This window comes from Tachysurus fulvidraco, chromosome 26 (genome assembly GCF_022655615.1).
Source record: "Tachysurus fulvidraco isolate hzauxx_2018 chromosome 26, HZAU_PFXX_2.0, whole genome shotgun sequence".
NCBI classification, from domain to species: Eukaryota; Metazoa; Chordata; class Actinopteri; order Siluriformes; family Bagridae; genus Tachysurus; species Tachysurus fulvidraco.
Window position 1 is genome coordinate 15,869,657 of NC_062543.1, and position 18,169 is coordinate 15,887,825.

An 18,169-nucleotide genomic window follows, 5' to 3' on the forward strand; every position below is an offset into this window, starting at 1 on the left:
TCACATTTAGATTAGTTGCTTAGGGCTTATGGTTCAGGTGTTGAAAATAGCTCTCTCTCTCTCTCTCTCTCTCTCTCTCACTCACTCACTCATTTTCTACCGCTTAAAATAAAAAACAGCAAATGACTGAAATATTGTATAGTATGTGCAAAATGGTTGAGATATTGTACAATATGTGGAAAAAACGGGTGAAATGTTGGACAGTTTGTGCAAAACAGCAGAAAAGTGTGCAAAACAGCATGTAAACTTGTATTTGATGGATTGTAAACAGCATGTGGTGTAAGTGTCCACGATAGAGGGAAGAGAGACTCCAATGATCTTCTGCACTGTCCTCACTATCCACTGCAGGGTTTTAGACATGTCAAGTCTAAAGTAATATTCTACATAATTTCACTTTTTCTTCTGATTTTTTATAAGCTTGCAGATGGACATATTTTGGGTACGTTAACTTGAAGTGAGATTATCTACAGCAGTTTTGTGTGTTGAAAAGAACCCTAGCCCATCTTTAAGCCCATTTTTTACTTTTTTCTTTTTCGCAGCAGTTTTTGTTTTCTCAAAAGTATCCAGTGACATGCAGCGCACTTTTGTGTTTTTGTGCAATGAGCCATTGTCTGAAATAAAAAACAACAACAACAAAAAAAACGGAACCTGTTTGAGCACACAAACCGTCACAAATCCTGTAAATTTCCCTACTAGATCTGGTTCTGATAAATGGACAAGTGAACATGACGCATGTTAGATCATCACAAACAAAAGCTGTAGTGTGAATAATGATAATGCAGCATCTCACAGCTCAAGGGCTTCATCCTAAGCTCACGTAATATATATTTTTGCTGAATGTCATCACAGGTTCCGGTCAGGTTCTGTCACCTTTTCATTAACAAATCATCAAATATTTCAGGCTTATGAAAAGTAATGGCATTCATTGTGTATGTTTCAAGACATCTCACGCTTGAAGACATTGAATTAGAATTTCTAGTTTTATTGTATCAAGGCAACCAGCAAAACATTCTTACCCCTCAAAGATGTACAGAAACCTTTAAGTTCAAAAGTATTAATGCATGAGGCTTAGTGACCTTGTCAGCGTATATAGCAGTGATTCAATACAAATTCAATAAAGAGTTCAAATATTAAATATGAACCATCAAATGAAGATTAAAAGAAAGAATTTTAAGTCCATGAACATTTAAATCAGTGTGAGATAGCCAGCGTGAGATAGCCAGCGTGAGATAGCCAGCTATAAAGTTTCTTCAAGATCAGTTTCATAAGCAGAACAAAAATTCACAAAACCTTTGGCCACATTTTATGTTATTTTCAGTCACTCAATATTCATTTCTTGTTCCAATAATTCTTGGATGAAAGCAACATCACAGGAGAAAGAGTAAGTGTAAGGTTATATTCTAGATATCTGCAAAAATCTGAGAATGTATCTTACACTCAAGAATGAATGAAAACAATTCTAAAGAAACCTTGCAGGAATGTTTGCTGAACATCATGCAGTAACATGCTATTGACAGATTTGGTATCACATCCAGGATTCACATCAACAAGAAAGGTGAGTGAAAGCAAGAAAAACTCTTATGTTTATTTGGTGAAAACCTGTACTGTCCTGCTGAGGCACGTTGTGCGTTAAGGGTTGGGTCGAATCTCAGCGTAGTTCTTGACCACCTGTGAGAAACGCACCACTTTCATGAAGCCGGGTTTCCATTTTTGGTCATCCCACAGGTATTCAGGTGAGAGCAACTTGGTGGGTTTGTTGTACAGGAAGTACTTGTTCAGGTGAGACTCTTCCTGCCAAACCGCTTGAGATTCTCAATCCTCTCCATCCTGCGTAGCGAGATTTCCTGCCAGCGGTTCATGCTTGCTGTTTTTATCACTTTCAGCTGACGCCCCTCACCCAGTGTTACCGCGGGAACCTCATCCGGGAGATCTGTAAAGATGTAATAATGCACTCGGTAGCCCACCATGAAGTGCTGCTCCGCAGACTCTAGGAGGTCCTTCAGGAAACGCACATACCTGCAGGACATGATACAGTTTATATATAAACTACTGTAAAAAGGATTTAACATTACATTTCTCCAGCTTGCTACAGATTCAACCTCAGTCAACCCTCACAGCGTGGGACCCACAGTGCCTTGTACTTGGCATGACTTACTTGCCCAGAGCGAAGACGGTGGTTGCCACGGTGATATTCTGTTGTTTGTAGATGGCGTCAATCACTGTCAGGTCAAATGTATCCTCCCAAACAATCGGAGCTAACCACGGGGATGTTGTGGCAACATCTGGCCGACTGACCACACACACACACACACACACACACACACGCAAACACACAAACTTAAGCTTTTGTCTGGCAAGGTACCTGCCTCGCTTGCTCACTCAAGTTCTCTCTCTCTCTCTCTCTCTCTCTCTCTCTTTTGCTTTACATGGACACATTTACTTACCTACTACTGACAATGGGCTGTTTGCATGCTGTTCTATTCAAAAGAAAAACAGAAAAAAAAAGGTATTGAATATATAATATATAATCATTTATTTTTTTGAAATCCAAATTCATTTCATTCATTTACTAATGAAAAGATGGAGCATTGATAGGCAAATTGGCAAGATGTCAGATGTTATTTGTGTTAGTATTTAGTTATATAATTATGTTTTCTTATTTAAGCTTAGACAAAAAATTATAAATAGTAACTCCTCCTAGGGCTTTTGAGCCACCTGCACCAAATTCGGATATGTTGTAGACCCTGTTTGTTGCTATTACTTTTCTAAGCGATCCAAGTTCCGGTACTTCCGGTACCGGGTGTCAAAATGGCCTTTTTTCCCCTAGACTCCCATTATAAACTTTGAAGGTTTATAACTCAGCAATAGTGTTAATTTCTTCACCTATTTTTAATTTAGTCTTAGTCTTGTGCCAAATGTCCTTGTTAGTTTTAGTCATATTTAGTCATTCACATATCTTTTTTTGTTAGTCAAGTTTTAGTTTGTTGTTTTCCACTGTTTAGAAAGTCACAACGGACAGCATGCTAACATGGCAGAACAACGGAGGATGCACAGTTTGCCTCGACTGATGTTTGATGGAGATGAGACAAAGTATGAACTTTGGGAAACCAAAATGTTGGGACATTTTCATTTATCAGGATTAAAAGACACGGTGTTAAATGAACCGCAGTCGGAAGCTGAGATAGCAGCGCATGCAAAGAAAAATGCTGACGCATATGCTGAATTGATTTTATTGTTAGATGACAAATGTCTCTCGTTAGTTATGAGAGATGCGCCCAACAATGGAAGAAAATGTCTGGAAATACTGAGAGGGTATTACGCAGGGAAGGGAAAGCCCTGCATAATCAGCTTGTAGACTATGTTGACATCGCTACAAAAAGCAAACGATGAAAGTGTAATGGACTATATCATCAGAGCAGAGATCGCTATCATAGCACTGTGTAACGCCAGTGAAACGTTAGGAGATGGACTGCTAGTGGCTATGGTCTTAAAGGGATTACCGGAGAGTTTTAAGCCATTTGCAATACACGTTGGACATACAGATGATAAAATCACGTTTGCTGAGTTCAAGACTAAACTACGTAATTTTGAAGAAACAGAAATGATAAAAGCAACTGAGTCGAGCAACAGTGTGATGAAGACTCAAGAAAAAGCTGGACGGCGACCTGCAAAGACGAGCGCACGTGACTGGAGCAAAGACGATGCCGAGATAGTGTGCTTCAAAAAGCTCATCGAGCCAGAGGATGTTGACAGAAATTATGTTGTAGTATCTGCAAAAGAGACATACACAAAGACACAACGTGTAGGCATAAGGACATTAAAGACAAAAAGGATGGTGCAAGTAAAGCTTCAGATGATGTCGAAGATGAGAGACAGTGAGACTGGTGTCCAGCGGCAACCGACATGCAGCATTCAGGAAAAAGGCCTAATGGTGGACACGGGGGCTATGTCTCATATCATCACAGACATAACTATGTTTAAGAGTTTCGACAGCACATTGAGGCCAGAGACACGCAGTGTCGAGCTGGCAGACGGCACTCGATGCAACGGAGTCGCTCAGAGGAGGGGAAATGCTGAGGTTTCTCTCATCGACAGCAGAGGACAGCAACGCAAGGCGGTGCTTAAAGACGCTTTGTTTGTACCGTCATACCCCCAAAGCATCTTTTCAGTGAAGGCAGCGACCGCGAGTGGGGCTACAGTTGTTTTTAAAGAAGATAAAGACACCCTGATAACCAGAAACGGTACCAGATTTAACATGCACATATACGGCAAGTTGTATTATTTGCATAATGCATGCCATGACATGACACGAGATTTTAGGACATTGTAACTATGATGATGATGTTATTAAGCTACAGGATGTTGAAGGTATGCAGATCAAAGGTAAAACAAACAGACCAGAACAAGAGTGTGAGGTGTGTATTCAGGGAAAGTTTGTCCAAACCAAAAATAGAGATACGGACACCAGAGCAAAGGCTCCATTACAGATGGTACATACAGACCTTGCAGGCCCAGTAGCCACAGAGTTGATAGATGGTTACAAATATGCGCAGTGCTCGAGCGCTACTCGACTACTCGAGCGCAGTGTTCATATATTTCCTAAAAAGGAAACGTGACACCGTACAGGCTACTGAAAAATTCCTGGCGGATGTATCCCCTTATGGGAAGGTGAGGTGCATAAGATCCGACAACAGAACAGAGTTTACATGCAACGATTTCCAAACATTATTGAGGAAAAACAAAATCAGACATGAAACATCAGCTCCGTATTCCACACATCAGAACGGGACTGCAGAGAGGGGTTGGCGTACTCTTTTTGAGATGGGTAGGTGGATGATAGTTGAAAGTGCATTACCAAAACAACTAAGGCACTATGCAGTACAAACAGCAGCAATGGTACGTAACAGGTGTTTGAACAAGCGTACGGGACGGACTCCTTATGAGTCGATAAAAGGCAAGAAGCCTAATGTGTCAAAAATGCAAAAGTTTCGATCTGTATCTCATACGTACAGTACAAACAGGACAAAGGAAAATTTTATTCCAGGTGTGACTGGGGTCGTTTTGTAGGTTACGACAAGAACAGCCCAGGGTACTTGGTGTATCACCCAGATGTAAACAAAGTACAAAAGCACAGACTAGTGAAATTTGTGAGTAAAACGGTTGGAGAAAAACAGACACAGACAGGTGTACCAGATCTAAGGCGATGACTGATGAGACTACACAGAGTAGGAGTACAGAAAATGCTCCAGAGCCAAGTGTACAGAGTGGAAATACACATAGTGATAGTCAAGCAAGGTGAAGCAACAAAATCTAGTGACCACAATCAAACACAACAGAATGTGTCAGATGGTGAACTCGTAGAGTAGGAGGTATCCGACTAGAGAGAGAGAAACACAGAGTTACTTAGATGACTTTGTAACTGAATACAGTAATAATGATGGAGTTAATATCACAGTAGATTATTGCTGCAGAGCGGTGTGTAGCATTCCACAGACTTTTGAAGGAGCAATGAGGTCAACTAACTCAAACGAATGGATAAAAGCCATGTATGAAGAAATACAGTCTCTAAACGAGAACAAAACGTTTACACCGACAACACTGCCAATAGGCAAGGAAACAGTGGGGGGTAGATGGGTCTACTCTATCAAGACTGATGCAGATGGAAAAGACTAATACAAAGCACGGTTTGTGGCCAAGGGTTACAACCAGAGAATGGGAATAGACTATGGGGAGACTTTTTCACCCACTGCGGACTTAACAAGTGTAAGAGTGGTGCTACAGAATGCAGCCCAGGAAAATCTACTCCTGCAGTTACTGGGAGGTACAGATAACTACAAGTACACACAAACTGTAGTACATGAGGACAATCAGGGAACAATTGCTCTTGCCAAAAACCCTGTAAACAGACGGAGATGTAAACACATAGACATAAAGTATCACTTGATCAGGTCTATTGTAAATGAGGGAAGGATAACTGTTCCACTGATAACATGATTGCAGATGTAATGACCAAACCTGTAAATAAGTTAAAACTGGATAGGTTTGCAGGTGCTCTTTTTGGAGATTGATATGTGTATGACAAGGGTCCACATTCATTCTATGTTTTATTTTTGTTTTTATAAAACAACCTGAGTACAAATGGGGTTTTTTTTAAATATGTTAAAATATGTCCTCAGTTGTATGTTACTATAATTCTGTGCAATTCTTTGTTATGTAAATAAGTAGGTCACAAGGGGGCACTATAAGTTAATTAAGTAGACGCGTTTGCGTTAATTGGTTTGTCCTAAGGGAGTTACGGTTGTCTCTTTATGTTGTTTAACTGTCTGACCGTGAGACTGATGTACAGACAGTGAGAAAAAATAAATTTGCCTAGAAAGGCTAAAGGTAACTTGTCTTTATCATCCATTTGCATCCGAATGCAACGCTGGCTGCAACAGTGGTATAGCACAACTCAACATTTTATTTTATACAAAACATTTTCGTTTCGTCTTTTTTCGTCAACAATAATGCATGTTAATTTAGTCTTAGTCAGTGTTTTTGGACAGCGGTGCAGTCTTGTCATCGTCTCGTCTTAGTCATGGGGAAAAAAAAGGTTGTTGAACATATTTCGTCTCGTTTGACGAATTTAACACTAACACACATACACATATACACGTACATTCACACACATACATATACACGTACATTCACACACACACACACATACATATACACGTACATTCACACACACACATACATATACACGTACATTCACACACACACACACATACATATACACGTACATTCACACACACACACACATACATATACACGTACATTCACACACATACATATACACGAACATTCACACACATACATATACACGAACATTCACACACATACATATACACGTACATTCACACACACATACATATACACGTACATTCACACACACACACACACATACATATACACGAACATTCACACACATACATATACACGCATGAGGAGACGCGTCATTAAAGTTTTTCTCGGGTTCAAATTTTCCTTTTCTCCGTCATTTTATCTAGTCTATACGGAAGCGTATTGCATTCACTTGAGGAAAAAAAATCTACTCTGTTTTTCTGAATTAACGACTTAATTATCTCAGAATTATGAGATATTTTTTCATGAATAAATTTTTTTTGCTCTGTTTTTCTGAATTAGCGACTTAATTATCTCAGAATTATGAGATTTTTTCATGAATAAAAATTTTTTGCTCTTTTTCTGAATTAACGACTTTTATGAGATACATTTTGTTTGAAAAACATTTTTTTCACTCTGTTTTTATGAATTAATGAGTTAATTATCTCAGAATTATGAGAATAATCTTCATGAAAAAGATTATTTTGCTCTGTGATTCTGAATTAACAAGATCCCTTAAACTTGAAATGCGGGACATGTTTACTTCCATGTTTACAATCCACCTAAAATAGAGGCAGGATTTATTATGAATAAATAAATTTAAACCGGTTTTATTTTACTTTGGGTTTGAGACATTGGGAGATAGAAATGGTAGTTATTAGTGCGTCAACTTTGCGCAGACACCTCAAGACTTTGCGCCTGTTCAGACGAAAAGGCGCAAAGTCTTTAGGTGTCTGCGCAAAGTTGATGCACTAATAACAATAAAATTTCTATTACTTAAAGACAGCAGTATCTCCCAATGTCTCAAACCCAAAGTAAAATAAAACCGGTTTAAATGTATTTATTCATGAAAAATTATCTCATAATTTTGAGATAATTAAGTCGTTAATTCAGAAAAACAGAGTAGATTTTTTTTCCTCAAGTGAATGCAATACGCTTCCGTAAAAGTATATGACACTGCAAGGCAAGTGTATGTATACTGTAGCACATTTCATACACAATTGTAAAAGTGCTTTACATAAAGAAAGTAAAACTATCATAAAAAAAATAATCACAACAATAAAAACAAGGAATTGCACAACTAAACAATATGCTAATTAAGTTAACATTATGCCAAGTCGTCCCAAATAAAACAATGCATGGGAAACGGCTTCGGCGTGTTAGTTACAGTGCACTGTGTAACAAGCAAGTAAACAAGATAACGTTTACTAGAGAAGTCATATTTTAATCGCTAGTATAGCAGATTCATGGAAAATTACATCCGTAATCAGCATTTTTGCCGCAACTAATTTATGAATGAATCTGCATCAACTACATTAAAGAGAATCGTTTTATTTAAAGTGAATAAAATCCCCGACTTAATGGAGTTTAACATTAACTGAGCCGCAGCCACACACCCGACTCGTGTGTACAGAGTAGGTGAGATGTACTGGGGCAGGAGGCAGTGGGTCAAACCACTGGGAGGGAGGGGGGACTCAACTGTTTCTAAACGCACTTTTTGCGGGTACTTACACAATTATTTAGGTATACCTACATATATTTTTCATAATAGAGAGTGCGATATGTTTAAATAATTTTTTGGGGGGGATATTTACGCCCATGTATGCACATACATTCACACACATACATTTACACGTACATTCACACACACATATATACCTATACACGTACATTCACTCACACATACATATACACACATACATTTACACGTACATTCACACACACATATATACCTATACACGTACATTCACACACACATACATATACACGTACATTCACACACATATACACACGTACATATACACGTACATTCACACACATATACACACGTACATATACACGTACATTCACACTAGTGTTAATTTCGTCACCTATTTTTAATTTAGTCTTAGTCTTGTGCCAAATGTTTGTCATATTTAGTCATTCACATATGTTTTATGTTAGTCAAGTTTTAGTCGACCAAAAGTCTCGTCATTTTAGTTAGTTTTAGTCAAAAGAAAACTCAATTTATCTTAGTCAAGTTTTAGTCGACTAAAAGTCTTTTAATTTTAGTCTAGTTTTAGTCAAAAAATTGTAGTCTTTTTTTTAAATAACACATTAATGCTCATTAATGAAAAGCCTAAGATCAAAACTGTAGGTGTATATATATATATATATATAGATAGATAGATAGATAGATAGATAGATAGATAGATAGATAGATAGATAGATAGATAGATATCCATCTTATTCCCTTACATATACATTTGCTTTTAATCCTAATTATTAATTTTGATTATGATGTGATTGTGACCGGGGAAGAGGTTTCAGGTTGGAGGTAAAGAGTTTTTTCTGTCACCACTTTTGAAACAATATCAAGGCTATAAAACTTGTCAAAACTCCGCGAATCACAAAAGTATCAGTGAGTAGTCAGCGTTTTTGGACAGCGGTGCAGTCTTGTCATCGTCTCGTCTTAGTCAAGAAAAAAAAAGGTTGTTGACGAACAACATCTCGTCTCCTCTGACGAAATTAACACTACTCAGCAAGCTTTAGAACTATCTACACCAAACTCGGCCAGCTCCTTTAGGGTGAGACTCTGAACAAAGTTTTAAATTGGTGTACCGACTGGTGCCCCAAAATATGCAAAATCAAAAAACTTTTTACAACATGGACATGTGACATATCAAAACACTCAGAACAATGAGGGGAACTTCCTCAGGAGTATTTGGATGATGTCACATGCTTGTCTCCGCTTACCTCCAAATGTTTTGGCAACCTAGCTTTCTGCCCACTTGCCTCCAAAAGCAACACTAACCCTTATGTCCACTTGCCTCCAAAAAGTGCCATCCGTTGTGAATACTTGCATCATCAAAGCCAACATCAAAGTTTGTCGCGACGAACTTTACAAATCTAGTTATTATTATTATTATTATTATTATTATGATTATTAATATTAGTAGTAGTAGTAGTAGTAGTAGTAGTAGTAGTAGTATTAATAATAATAATAAAATAAAGTGTTTTTCAGTCTCTGGGTCACCACTGAGAGACAGGTCACTCCAGGACCATGGCACTGCTCTGCACAATGGAGTTCCCAGAAGAGTGTCTTGTTTATTGATATGGGTAAATGTGGTGGTGTAACACCATCCCTGGTGAACTGTTTGGTTATGTTCTATAATCCTGTTTTATAACCCCCGATGGTTAGTGTTGTCCGGGGTGATAAGGTGCTACCAGTCAAGATGGCATTTTATAAGACCATAAATTTCAGCGAGCAAAGTTCTTAATGTCCGTACATGCACACAACGGTAGTTACTGTATCCCTGGAAATTATTTGCCGATTCATATTTTCTGACAAATTTGGAAAGTCTTCAGGACAGAACAGTTTCTCTGTTACTGAAACTGTTTTGTTTGTATTATTAATTACTTACTAATTAAGGTGGTGATCCATCAAGCAGGATCAGGAGCTGACTTGTTTGGCAGACATAAAACTTTAACATAAAAGCAATCGTTGTGGTTGAATAAAAGAAAAGAATACGTTCTGTACGGCTGAGAAAGTGTGAGGTGTGTGTGTGTGTGTGTGTGTGTGTGTGTGTGTGTGTGTGTGTGTGTGTGTGTGTGTGTGTGTGTGTGTGTGTGTGTGTGTCCTCACCCTGTAGGAAAGAGTAAGTCCATCTGAACATGATGTTTTTCGTCACTACAGGAACAACAGGTAAAGATTAACTGCATATACAGTACAGATAAATGATTAACAGTAACACAATTGTGTGTGTACTCACACAGTCGGTCTGCACTCCAACGCGTCACTGAAAACACAAAACACACATCATCTGTGGTTATCAAACATTTACTAGAACATTAATTTGCTCATCTTCAGCAAGTGCTTTCATCCAGGTGTCAGAGTAGGGGCAGATTATAGCAGCCAAGCTTACCTAAACCAGGAGGAAGTGTAGCTGAAGTAACTGACCCTGAAGAGTAACACGCACACACACACACACACATTTTGAACCAAAATATTTGTCTAGTTGTGCATGTGATTATTTATACAGCAAAAATATAATTTATTCGGCAACGATCCAAAAAATATGGGAAAATAAAAGCTGAAATAAAATCACTAGCAAATTAACTAGAGTTTAGCGTGAGATTACGACGAAATCCCTGTTTGTTACTAAACTGTCTTTAAAAACACCAACGTAGCTGTAAACATTTCCAAAAGTTCTCAGAAGTTTTCTGGAGATTTGACCCAAATCTTTGTGCCCAGATGAGTCTGCTGTCACTGCAAATACAAAAAACCCTCATGCAAACTTCTGTATTTAAATGTTTTCTGTATTTGCTTCCCATTGACCCTGTCGCTCATCAAGCACATGGAGAGCTTCTGTGTGACACTTATAAGGAAGTCAGCATGTATTCTACAGGTATAAACATTTAAAAAAACTGGTGTGTCATTTTGGTTCTCAGGGTTTAATGTAGTTACGCATCAAAATTCTTCTCTGTTCTGGCTCCTAAGTGGAGAAATGAACTTCCTCTAAATGTCAGAACTGCTGAGCTGCTGACTCACTGAAGATCTACTTTGTCCTAAATACTTCAACTTGCACCTTTAATTTAAAAACCAAAATGTTTGCCTGTTTGCACTATATTTAGATTTAAATCTGTTCATGGAAAATAAATAAATAAATAAATAAATAAATAAATAAATAAATAAATAAATAAATAAATAAATAAATAATGACATACCCAAGGAGTAAAGCGATGATAAAAGTAAACAACAGAAATAAATTCTGCTTTGTGTGCATTGTAATGTTCTTCGAGTGAGTTCTCCTCAAGATCTCAGTCTGTATTTTGATCTGTGTGTGTGTGTGTCTGTGTGTCTGTGTGTTTGAGTGTGTGTGAGTTGAGTGAGTGAGTGAAAGGGGCTCGAATGTAAACGCAGTAATAGAGGGGTGTGAGAGTTTGTTTGGGTGTGAGAAAGAGAACGAGAGAGAGACAGGAGAAGTGAACTGAAATGTAAAGCTCTCTTGTGATTGGCTGTAGTATTGTCTTCAGCTCTGCCTATTTTCAGGTGGTTTTCTGTTCCTTTTGCATTTCATGGTAACTCCCTCAGTACTTCTCAGGCGTCAGAGCTAAATGAGCATCCTGGAGAACAGCGTTTTGTTTACCCTTGCAGAAGTTTGTTTGATTGAAATGATGGACATCGTCAGCTAGCTGGGAAACGGTGTCTCAGTCAGTCAGGACTCAAAGCTCTGGAAGCTTTTTGCCACATTACATGTTGATTAATATATCTGTCTATACACTGTGAATTAGCCAGTGTTTTATCTTAAATTGCACTCACTGACATGGGCATGCGAGAGGCGGAGCCAGTGTGGCCACGCCCATTTTACCCCAAAACATGGGAGTGAATGGCCGCATGTTGTCCAGTCATATATACAGTTAGTGGCTATTTTTTTCTGTTCAAATAACTTTTCTATTTTAAAATTCATCAATTATGTCATTGTTTTGAATCTTTCCATCTTCTAAATCAGTTACAAGAGCAAAATTAACACATCCAAAATCTTTCGGATATTGACTTTTTTTGACATTAATGAGAATAATAATTTATGTAGCATTAAATAATTAATTGTATTTGTTATTTTTTTAAATATGTTGTACTTTAAGACAATGACCTTTAAAAAAATGCAGCAATAGAGGCGTGTGTTAATGGAAATGGAAATGTACTGAAGTTAGGTCAACATCAAGGATGGGATTGAGAGAGAGAGAGAGATGTGAACTGTTTCCATGAGAACAATCCTTTTTGATGGTGGATATACAGTAAGAATATGGATTTTTAAGGAAAGCAGCTTCTCCACATTTTTATGAATCCATAAACACAAAGTTAGAATTCATTTTAATATTTTCTTTATTGTGTTTTTGTTCATTCACATTTCATCATTTACATTTTCTGTAAAAGGAATTTGACATTACATTTCTCCAGCTTGCTACAGATACAGGCAAGGTACAGATAGGTGGCAAATAAAACTAAAACCTGCCTTGCATGCTCATTCTCTCTCTCTCTCTCTCTCTCTCTCTCTCTCTCTCTCTCTCTTTCGCTTTACCTGCACACACATTTACTCACCTACTACTGACACTAGGCTGTTTGCATGCCATTCTAATAAAAAGAAAAAGAGCAAAAAAAAAAATTAAAGTATTCAATACATAATTTATAATCATTTATTTTTTGAAAACCAATTTCATTTCATTCATTATGTACTAATGAAAAGATGAAGCATTGATAGGCAAATATGCAAGATGTCAGATGTTATTTGTGTTAGTATTTAGTTATATAATTAGTTCTTGTAGTAGTTAAGTTATTATTATTATTATTATTATTATTATTATTACCCATCCATCCATCCATCCATCTTCTACTGCTTATCCGTGGCCGGGTCACGGGGCCAGCAGTCTAAGCACAGCCACCCAGACTTCCCTCTTCCCAGTCACTTCCTCCAGCTCTTCCGGGGGAATACCGAGGCATTCCCAGGCCAGCCGAGAGACAAAGTCCCTCCAGCTTGTTCTAGGTCAGGGGTCGGCAAACCACGGCTCTGGAGCCGCAAGTGGCTCTTTCATCCCTCTGCTGTGGCTCCCTGTAGATTTGGAAAATAAAATTTTTATTTAAATTTATTTTATTTTAGTTAGTTAGTTAGTTTAAAAAAAAGTAATTCTAAATTCTAAGATTATGATGCTCTTGTAACATTAAAATAAACCGTGCTTAATTTTTTTGTCGCTCAAAATATGCGCCATAACTGCTGACTTGTGAAATCCGACACAGAAGCAGACTCATTTTTGGTTTGCTGCAGCCGGCAAGTTAAAATTTTGATGTCACGCTTGCCTGTCTTCGAAACTTGAGAGCCGAAGAGGACTCAATTAGACATTGAACATTTTTTTTTAAAGTAACCTTCGACCCAGCGTCTTTTTACTTAAGGTTAGTTCAAACTGTTCAAAATATTTTTGTTTGCCTGCAGAAATAAAATTTCGTTTACTCGGTAGCAGTTCATTGATTTCATAAATGACACACAAACCGTCACAGATCCTGTAAATTTCCTTATTAGATCTGGTTCTGAAAAATAGACATGTGAACATGATGTATATTAGATCATCACAAACAAAAGCTGTAGTGTGAATAGCAGGTTAGTGCACTAGATAATGCAGAATCTCACAGCTCAATGGCTTCATCCTAAGCTCACGTTGTTTATATTGAACATTTTTGCTGAATGTTTTTACAGATTTCGGTCAGGTTCTGTCACCTTTTCATCAACAAATCATCAAGTATTTCAGGCTTATGAAATGTAACGGCATTCATTGTGTACGTTTCAAGAAATCTCACGCTTGAAGACACTGAATTAGAATTTCTAGTTTTATTGTATCAAGGCAATCAGCAAATCATTGTCGTTGTCCCCCCCAGATATACAGAAACCTTTAAGTTCAAGTGTGTTAATGCAGTAACATGCTATTGAAAGATTTGGTGTCACATCCAGGAATCACATCAACAAGAAAGGTGAGTGACAGCAAGAAAAACTCTTATGTTTATTTGGTGAAAACCTGTACTGTCCTGCTGAGGCACGTTGTGCGTTAAGGGTTGGGTCGAATCTCAGCGTAGTTCTTGACCACCTGTGAGAAACGCACCACTTTCATGAAACTGGGTTTCCCTTTTTTGTCATCCCACAGGTATTCAGGTGAGAGCAACTTGGTGGGTTTGTTGTACAGGAAGTACTTGTTCAGGTGAGACTCTTCCTGCCAAACCGCTTCGATCTTATTGGCTCGGTCTACATCCAGCTGCATGCGGCACGTCTTCACCAGTTTGAGCACTTTTTCGGGGCGTCCTCCGATCACGGCCCCACCGTAGTAGTAGTCTCCTTCGTCTAAAGGGATGTAAGCCTGAGATTCGGGACGCCGCTCGTACGTGAACCGTTCCCGAGAACTTCCAAAAAACCAGGCATGCAGCACGCCGACAAGGTCACCCAGAGACTCCGCCCCCCAGTGAGCATAGAATTTGGAGTCTACGTCGAGGCTGAAAATGTAGTCTGTCTTGTTGATGAGTTCGTATTGGATGAGATTCTCAATCCTCTCCATCCTGCGTAGCGAGATTTCCTGCCAGCGGTTCATGCTTGCTGTTTTTATCACTTTCAGCTGACGCCCCTCACCCAGTGTTACCGCGGGAACTTCATCCGGGAGATCTGTAAAGATGTAATAATGCACTCGGTAGCCCACCATGAAGTGCTGCTCCGCAGACTCTAGGAGGTCCTTCAGGAAACGCACATACCTGCAGGACATGATACAGTTTATATATAAACTACTGTAAAAGGGATTTGACATTACATTTCTCCAGCTTGCGACAGATTCAACCTCAGTCAACACTCACAGCGTGGGACCCACAATGCCTTGTACTTGGCATGACTTACTTGCCCAGAGCGAAGACGGTGGTTGCCACGGTGATATTCTGTTGTTTGTAGATGGCGTCAATCACTGTCAGGTCAAATGTATCCTCCCAAACAATCGGAGCTAACCACGGGGATGTTGTGGCAACATCTGGCCGACTGACCACACACACACACACACACACAGACACACACACACACACACACACACACACACACAAACTTAAGCTTTTGTCTGGCAAGGTACAGATAGGTGTCAAATAAAACTAAAACCTGCCTCACTTGCTCACTCAAGTTCTCTCTCTCTCTCTCTTTCTCTCTCTCTTTCTCTCTCTCTCTCTTTTGCTTTACACGCACACATTTACTTACCTACTACTGACACTGGGCTGTTTGTATCCCGTTCTAATCAAAAGAAAAACAGCACAAAATAAAGGTATTGAATATATAATATATAATCATTTATTTTTTGAAAACCAATTTCATTTCATTCATTTACTAAAGAAAAGATGAAGCATTGATAGGCAAATTAGCAAGATGTCAGATGTTATTTGTGTTAGTATTTAGTTATATAATTAGTTCTTGTAGTAGTTCAGTTATTATTATTATTATTATTATTATTATTATTATTATTATTATTATTATTAAAGTGTTTTTCAGTCTCTGGGTCACCACTGCGAGACAGGTCACTCCAGGACCATGGCACTGCTCTGCACAATGGAGTTCCCAGAAGAGTGTCTTGTTTATTGATATGGGTAAATGTGGTGGTGTAACACCATCCCTGGTGAACTGTTTGGTTATGTTCTATAATCCTGTTTTATAACCCCCGATGGTTAGTGTTGTCCGGGGTGAGAAGGTGCTACCAGTCAAGATGGCATTTTATAAGACCATAAATTTCAGCGAGCAAAGTTCTTAATACACGCCATACACGCACACAACGGTGGTTACTGTATCCCTGGAAATTATTTGCCGATTCATATTTTCTGACAAATTTGGAAAGTCTTCAGGACAGAACAGTTTCTCTGTTACTGAAACTGTTTTGTTTGTATTATTAATTACTTACTAATTAAGGTAGTTATCTATCAAGCAGGATCAGGAGCTGACTTGTTTGGCAGACATAAAACTTTAACATAAAAGCAAACGTTGTGGTTGAATAAAAGAAAAGAATACGTTCTGTACGACTGAGAAAGCGTGAGGGGTGTGTGTGTGTGTGTGTGTGTGTGTGTGTGTGTGTGTGTGTGTGTGTGTGTGTGTGTGTGTGTGTGTGTGTGTGTGTGTGTCCTCACCCTGTAGGAAAGAGTAAGTCCATCTGAACATGATGTTTTTCGTCACTACAGGAACAACAGGTAAATATTAATTGCATATACAGTACAGATAAATGATTAATAGTAACACAATTGTGTGTGTACTCACACAGTCGGTCTGCACTCCAACGCATCACTGAAAACACAAAACACACATCATCTGTGGTTATCAAACATTTACTAGAATATTAATTTGCTCATCTTCAGCAAGTGCTTTCATCCAGGTGTCATCCCCAGGATCACTGGGTGAGGTGAGAATACTGTACCTGACCCTCGCAGGGCAAATTACACACACTCATTTACAGCTAGGGGGTCAGAGTAGGGGCAGATTATAACAGCCAAGCTTACCTAAACCAGGAGGAAGTGTAGCTGAAGTAACTGACCCTGAAGAGTAACACACACACACACACACACACACACACACACACATTTTGAACCAAAATATTTGTCTAGTTGTGCATGTGACTATTTATACAGCAAAAATATAATTTATTCGGCAACGATCCAAAAATATGGGAAAATAAAAGCTGAAATAAAATCACTAGCAAATTAACTAGAGTTTAGCGTGAGATTATGACGAAATACCTGTTTGTTACTAAACTGTCTTTAAAAACACCAACATAGCTGTAAACATTTCCAAAAGTTCTCAGAAGTTTTCTGGAGATTTGACCCAAAACTTTTTGCCCAGATGAGTCTGCTGTCACTGCAAATACAAAAAACCCTCATGCAAACTTCTGTATTTAAATGTTTTCTGTATTTGCTTCCCATTGACCCTGTCGCTCATCAAGCAAATGGAGAGTTTCTGTGTGACACTTATAAGAAAGTCAGCATGTATTCTACAGGTATAAACATTTAAAAAAAACTGGTGTGTCATTTTGGTTCTCAGGGTTTAATGTAGTTACGCATCAAAATATCAAAATTCTTCTCTGTTCTGGTTCCTAAGTGGAGAAAAGAACTTCCTCTAGATACAGTATCAGAACCTCTTAGCTGTTGACTGACTTCAAACCATCGGCGAAGATCTACTTCGTTCTAAATACTTCAACTTGCACTTGTTTAATTAAAAAACAAAATGTTTGTCTGTTTGCACTATATTTAGATTTAAATCTGTTCATGAAAAACAAACAAACAAATAAATAATAATAATAATAATAATAATAATAATAATAATAATAATAATAATAATAATAATAAATACATACATACATACATACATACATAAATAATGACATACCCAAGGAGTAAAGCGATGATAAAAGAAAATAACAGAAATAAATTCTGTCTTGTGTGCATTGTAATGTTCTTCGAGTGAGTTCTCCTCAAGATATCTCAGTCTGTATTTTGATCTGTGTGTGTGTTTGTGTGTGTGTGTGTGTGTGTGTGTGTGTGTGTGTGTGTGTGTGTGTGTGTGTGTGTGTGTGTGTGTGTGTGTGTGTGTGTATGAGTGTGTGGGTGTGTGTGTGAGTGTGTGTGAGTGAGTGAGTGAGTGAGTGAGGTGAGTGAGTGAGGCTCGAACGTAAATAGAGTGGTGCGAGAGTTTGTTTGGGTGTGAGAGAGAGAAAGAGAGAGAGACAGGAGAAGAGAACTGAAATGTAAAGCGCTCTTGTG

The 18,169-nt window shown here is 38.3% G+C and overlaps 2 protein-coding genes across 2 annotated transcripts; both read right to left on the reverse strand.

Moving 5' to 3' along the window:
* Nucleotides 1-1,681: 1,681 nt before the first annotated feature.
* On the reverse strand, nt 1,682-11,705 carry LOC113662880 (histo-blood group ABO system transferase-like). Its single transcript, XM_047808970.1, has 7 exons — nt 11,590-11,705; nt 10,788-10,823; nt 10,635-10,661; nt 10,508-10,552; nt 2,445-2,477; nt 2,156-2,290; nt 1,682-2,016 (listed from the first exon to the last, which is right to left on the reverse strand). Exons 1-7 carry the CDS (start codon nt 11,646-11,648, stop codon nt 1,776-1,778), a joined length of 576 nt encoding a protein of 191 aa, XP_047664926.1. The 5' UTR covers nt 11,649-11,705; the 3' UTR covers nt 1,682-1,775.
* A 2,523-nt stretch (nt 11,706-14,228) lies between these two features.
* Nucleotides 14,229-17,993, reverse strand: LOC113662877 (histo-blood group ABO system transferase-like). Its single transcript, XM_027178040.2, has 7 exons — nt 17,796-17,993; nt 16,913-16,948; nt 16,674-16,700; nt 16,547-16,591; nt 15,633-15,665; nt 15,288-15,422; nt 14,229-15,148 (listed from the first exon to the last, which is right to left on the reverse strand). Exons 1-7 carry the CDS (start codon nt 17,852-17,854, stop codon nt 14,458-14,460), a joined length of 1,026 nt encoding a protein of 341 aa, XP_027033841.1. The 5' UTR covers nt 17,855-17,993; the 3' UTR covers nt 14,229-14,457.
* Between the last annotated feature and the right edge of the window lie 176 nt (nt 17,994-18,169).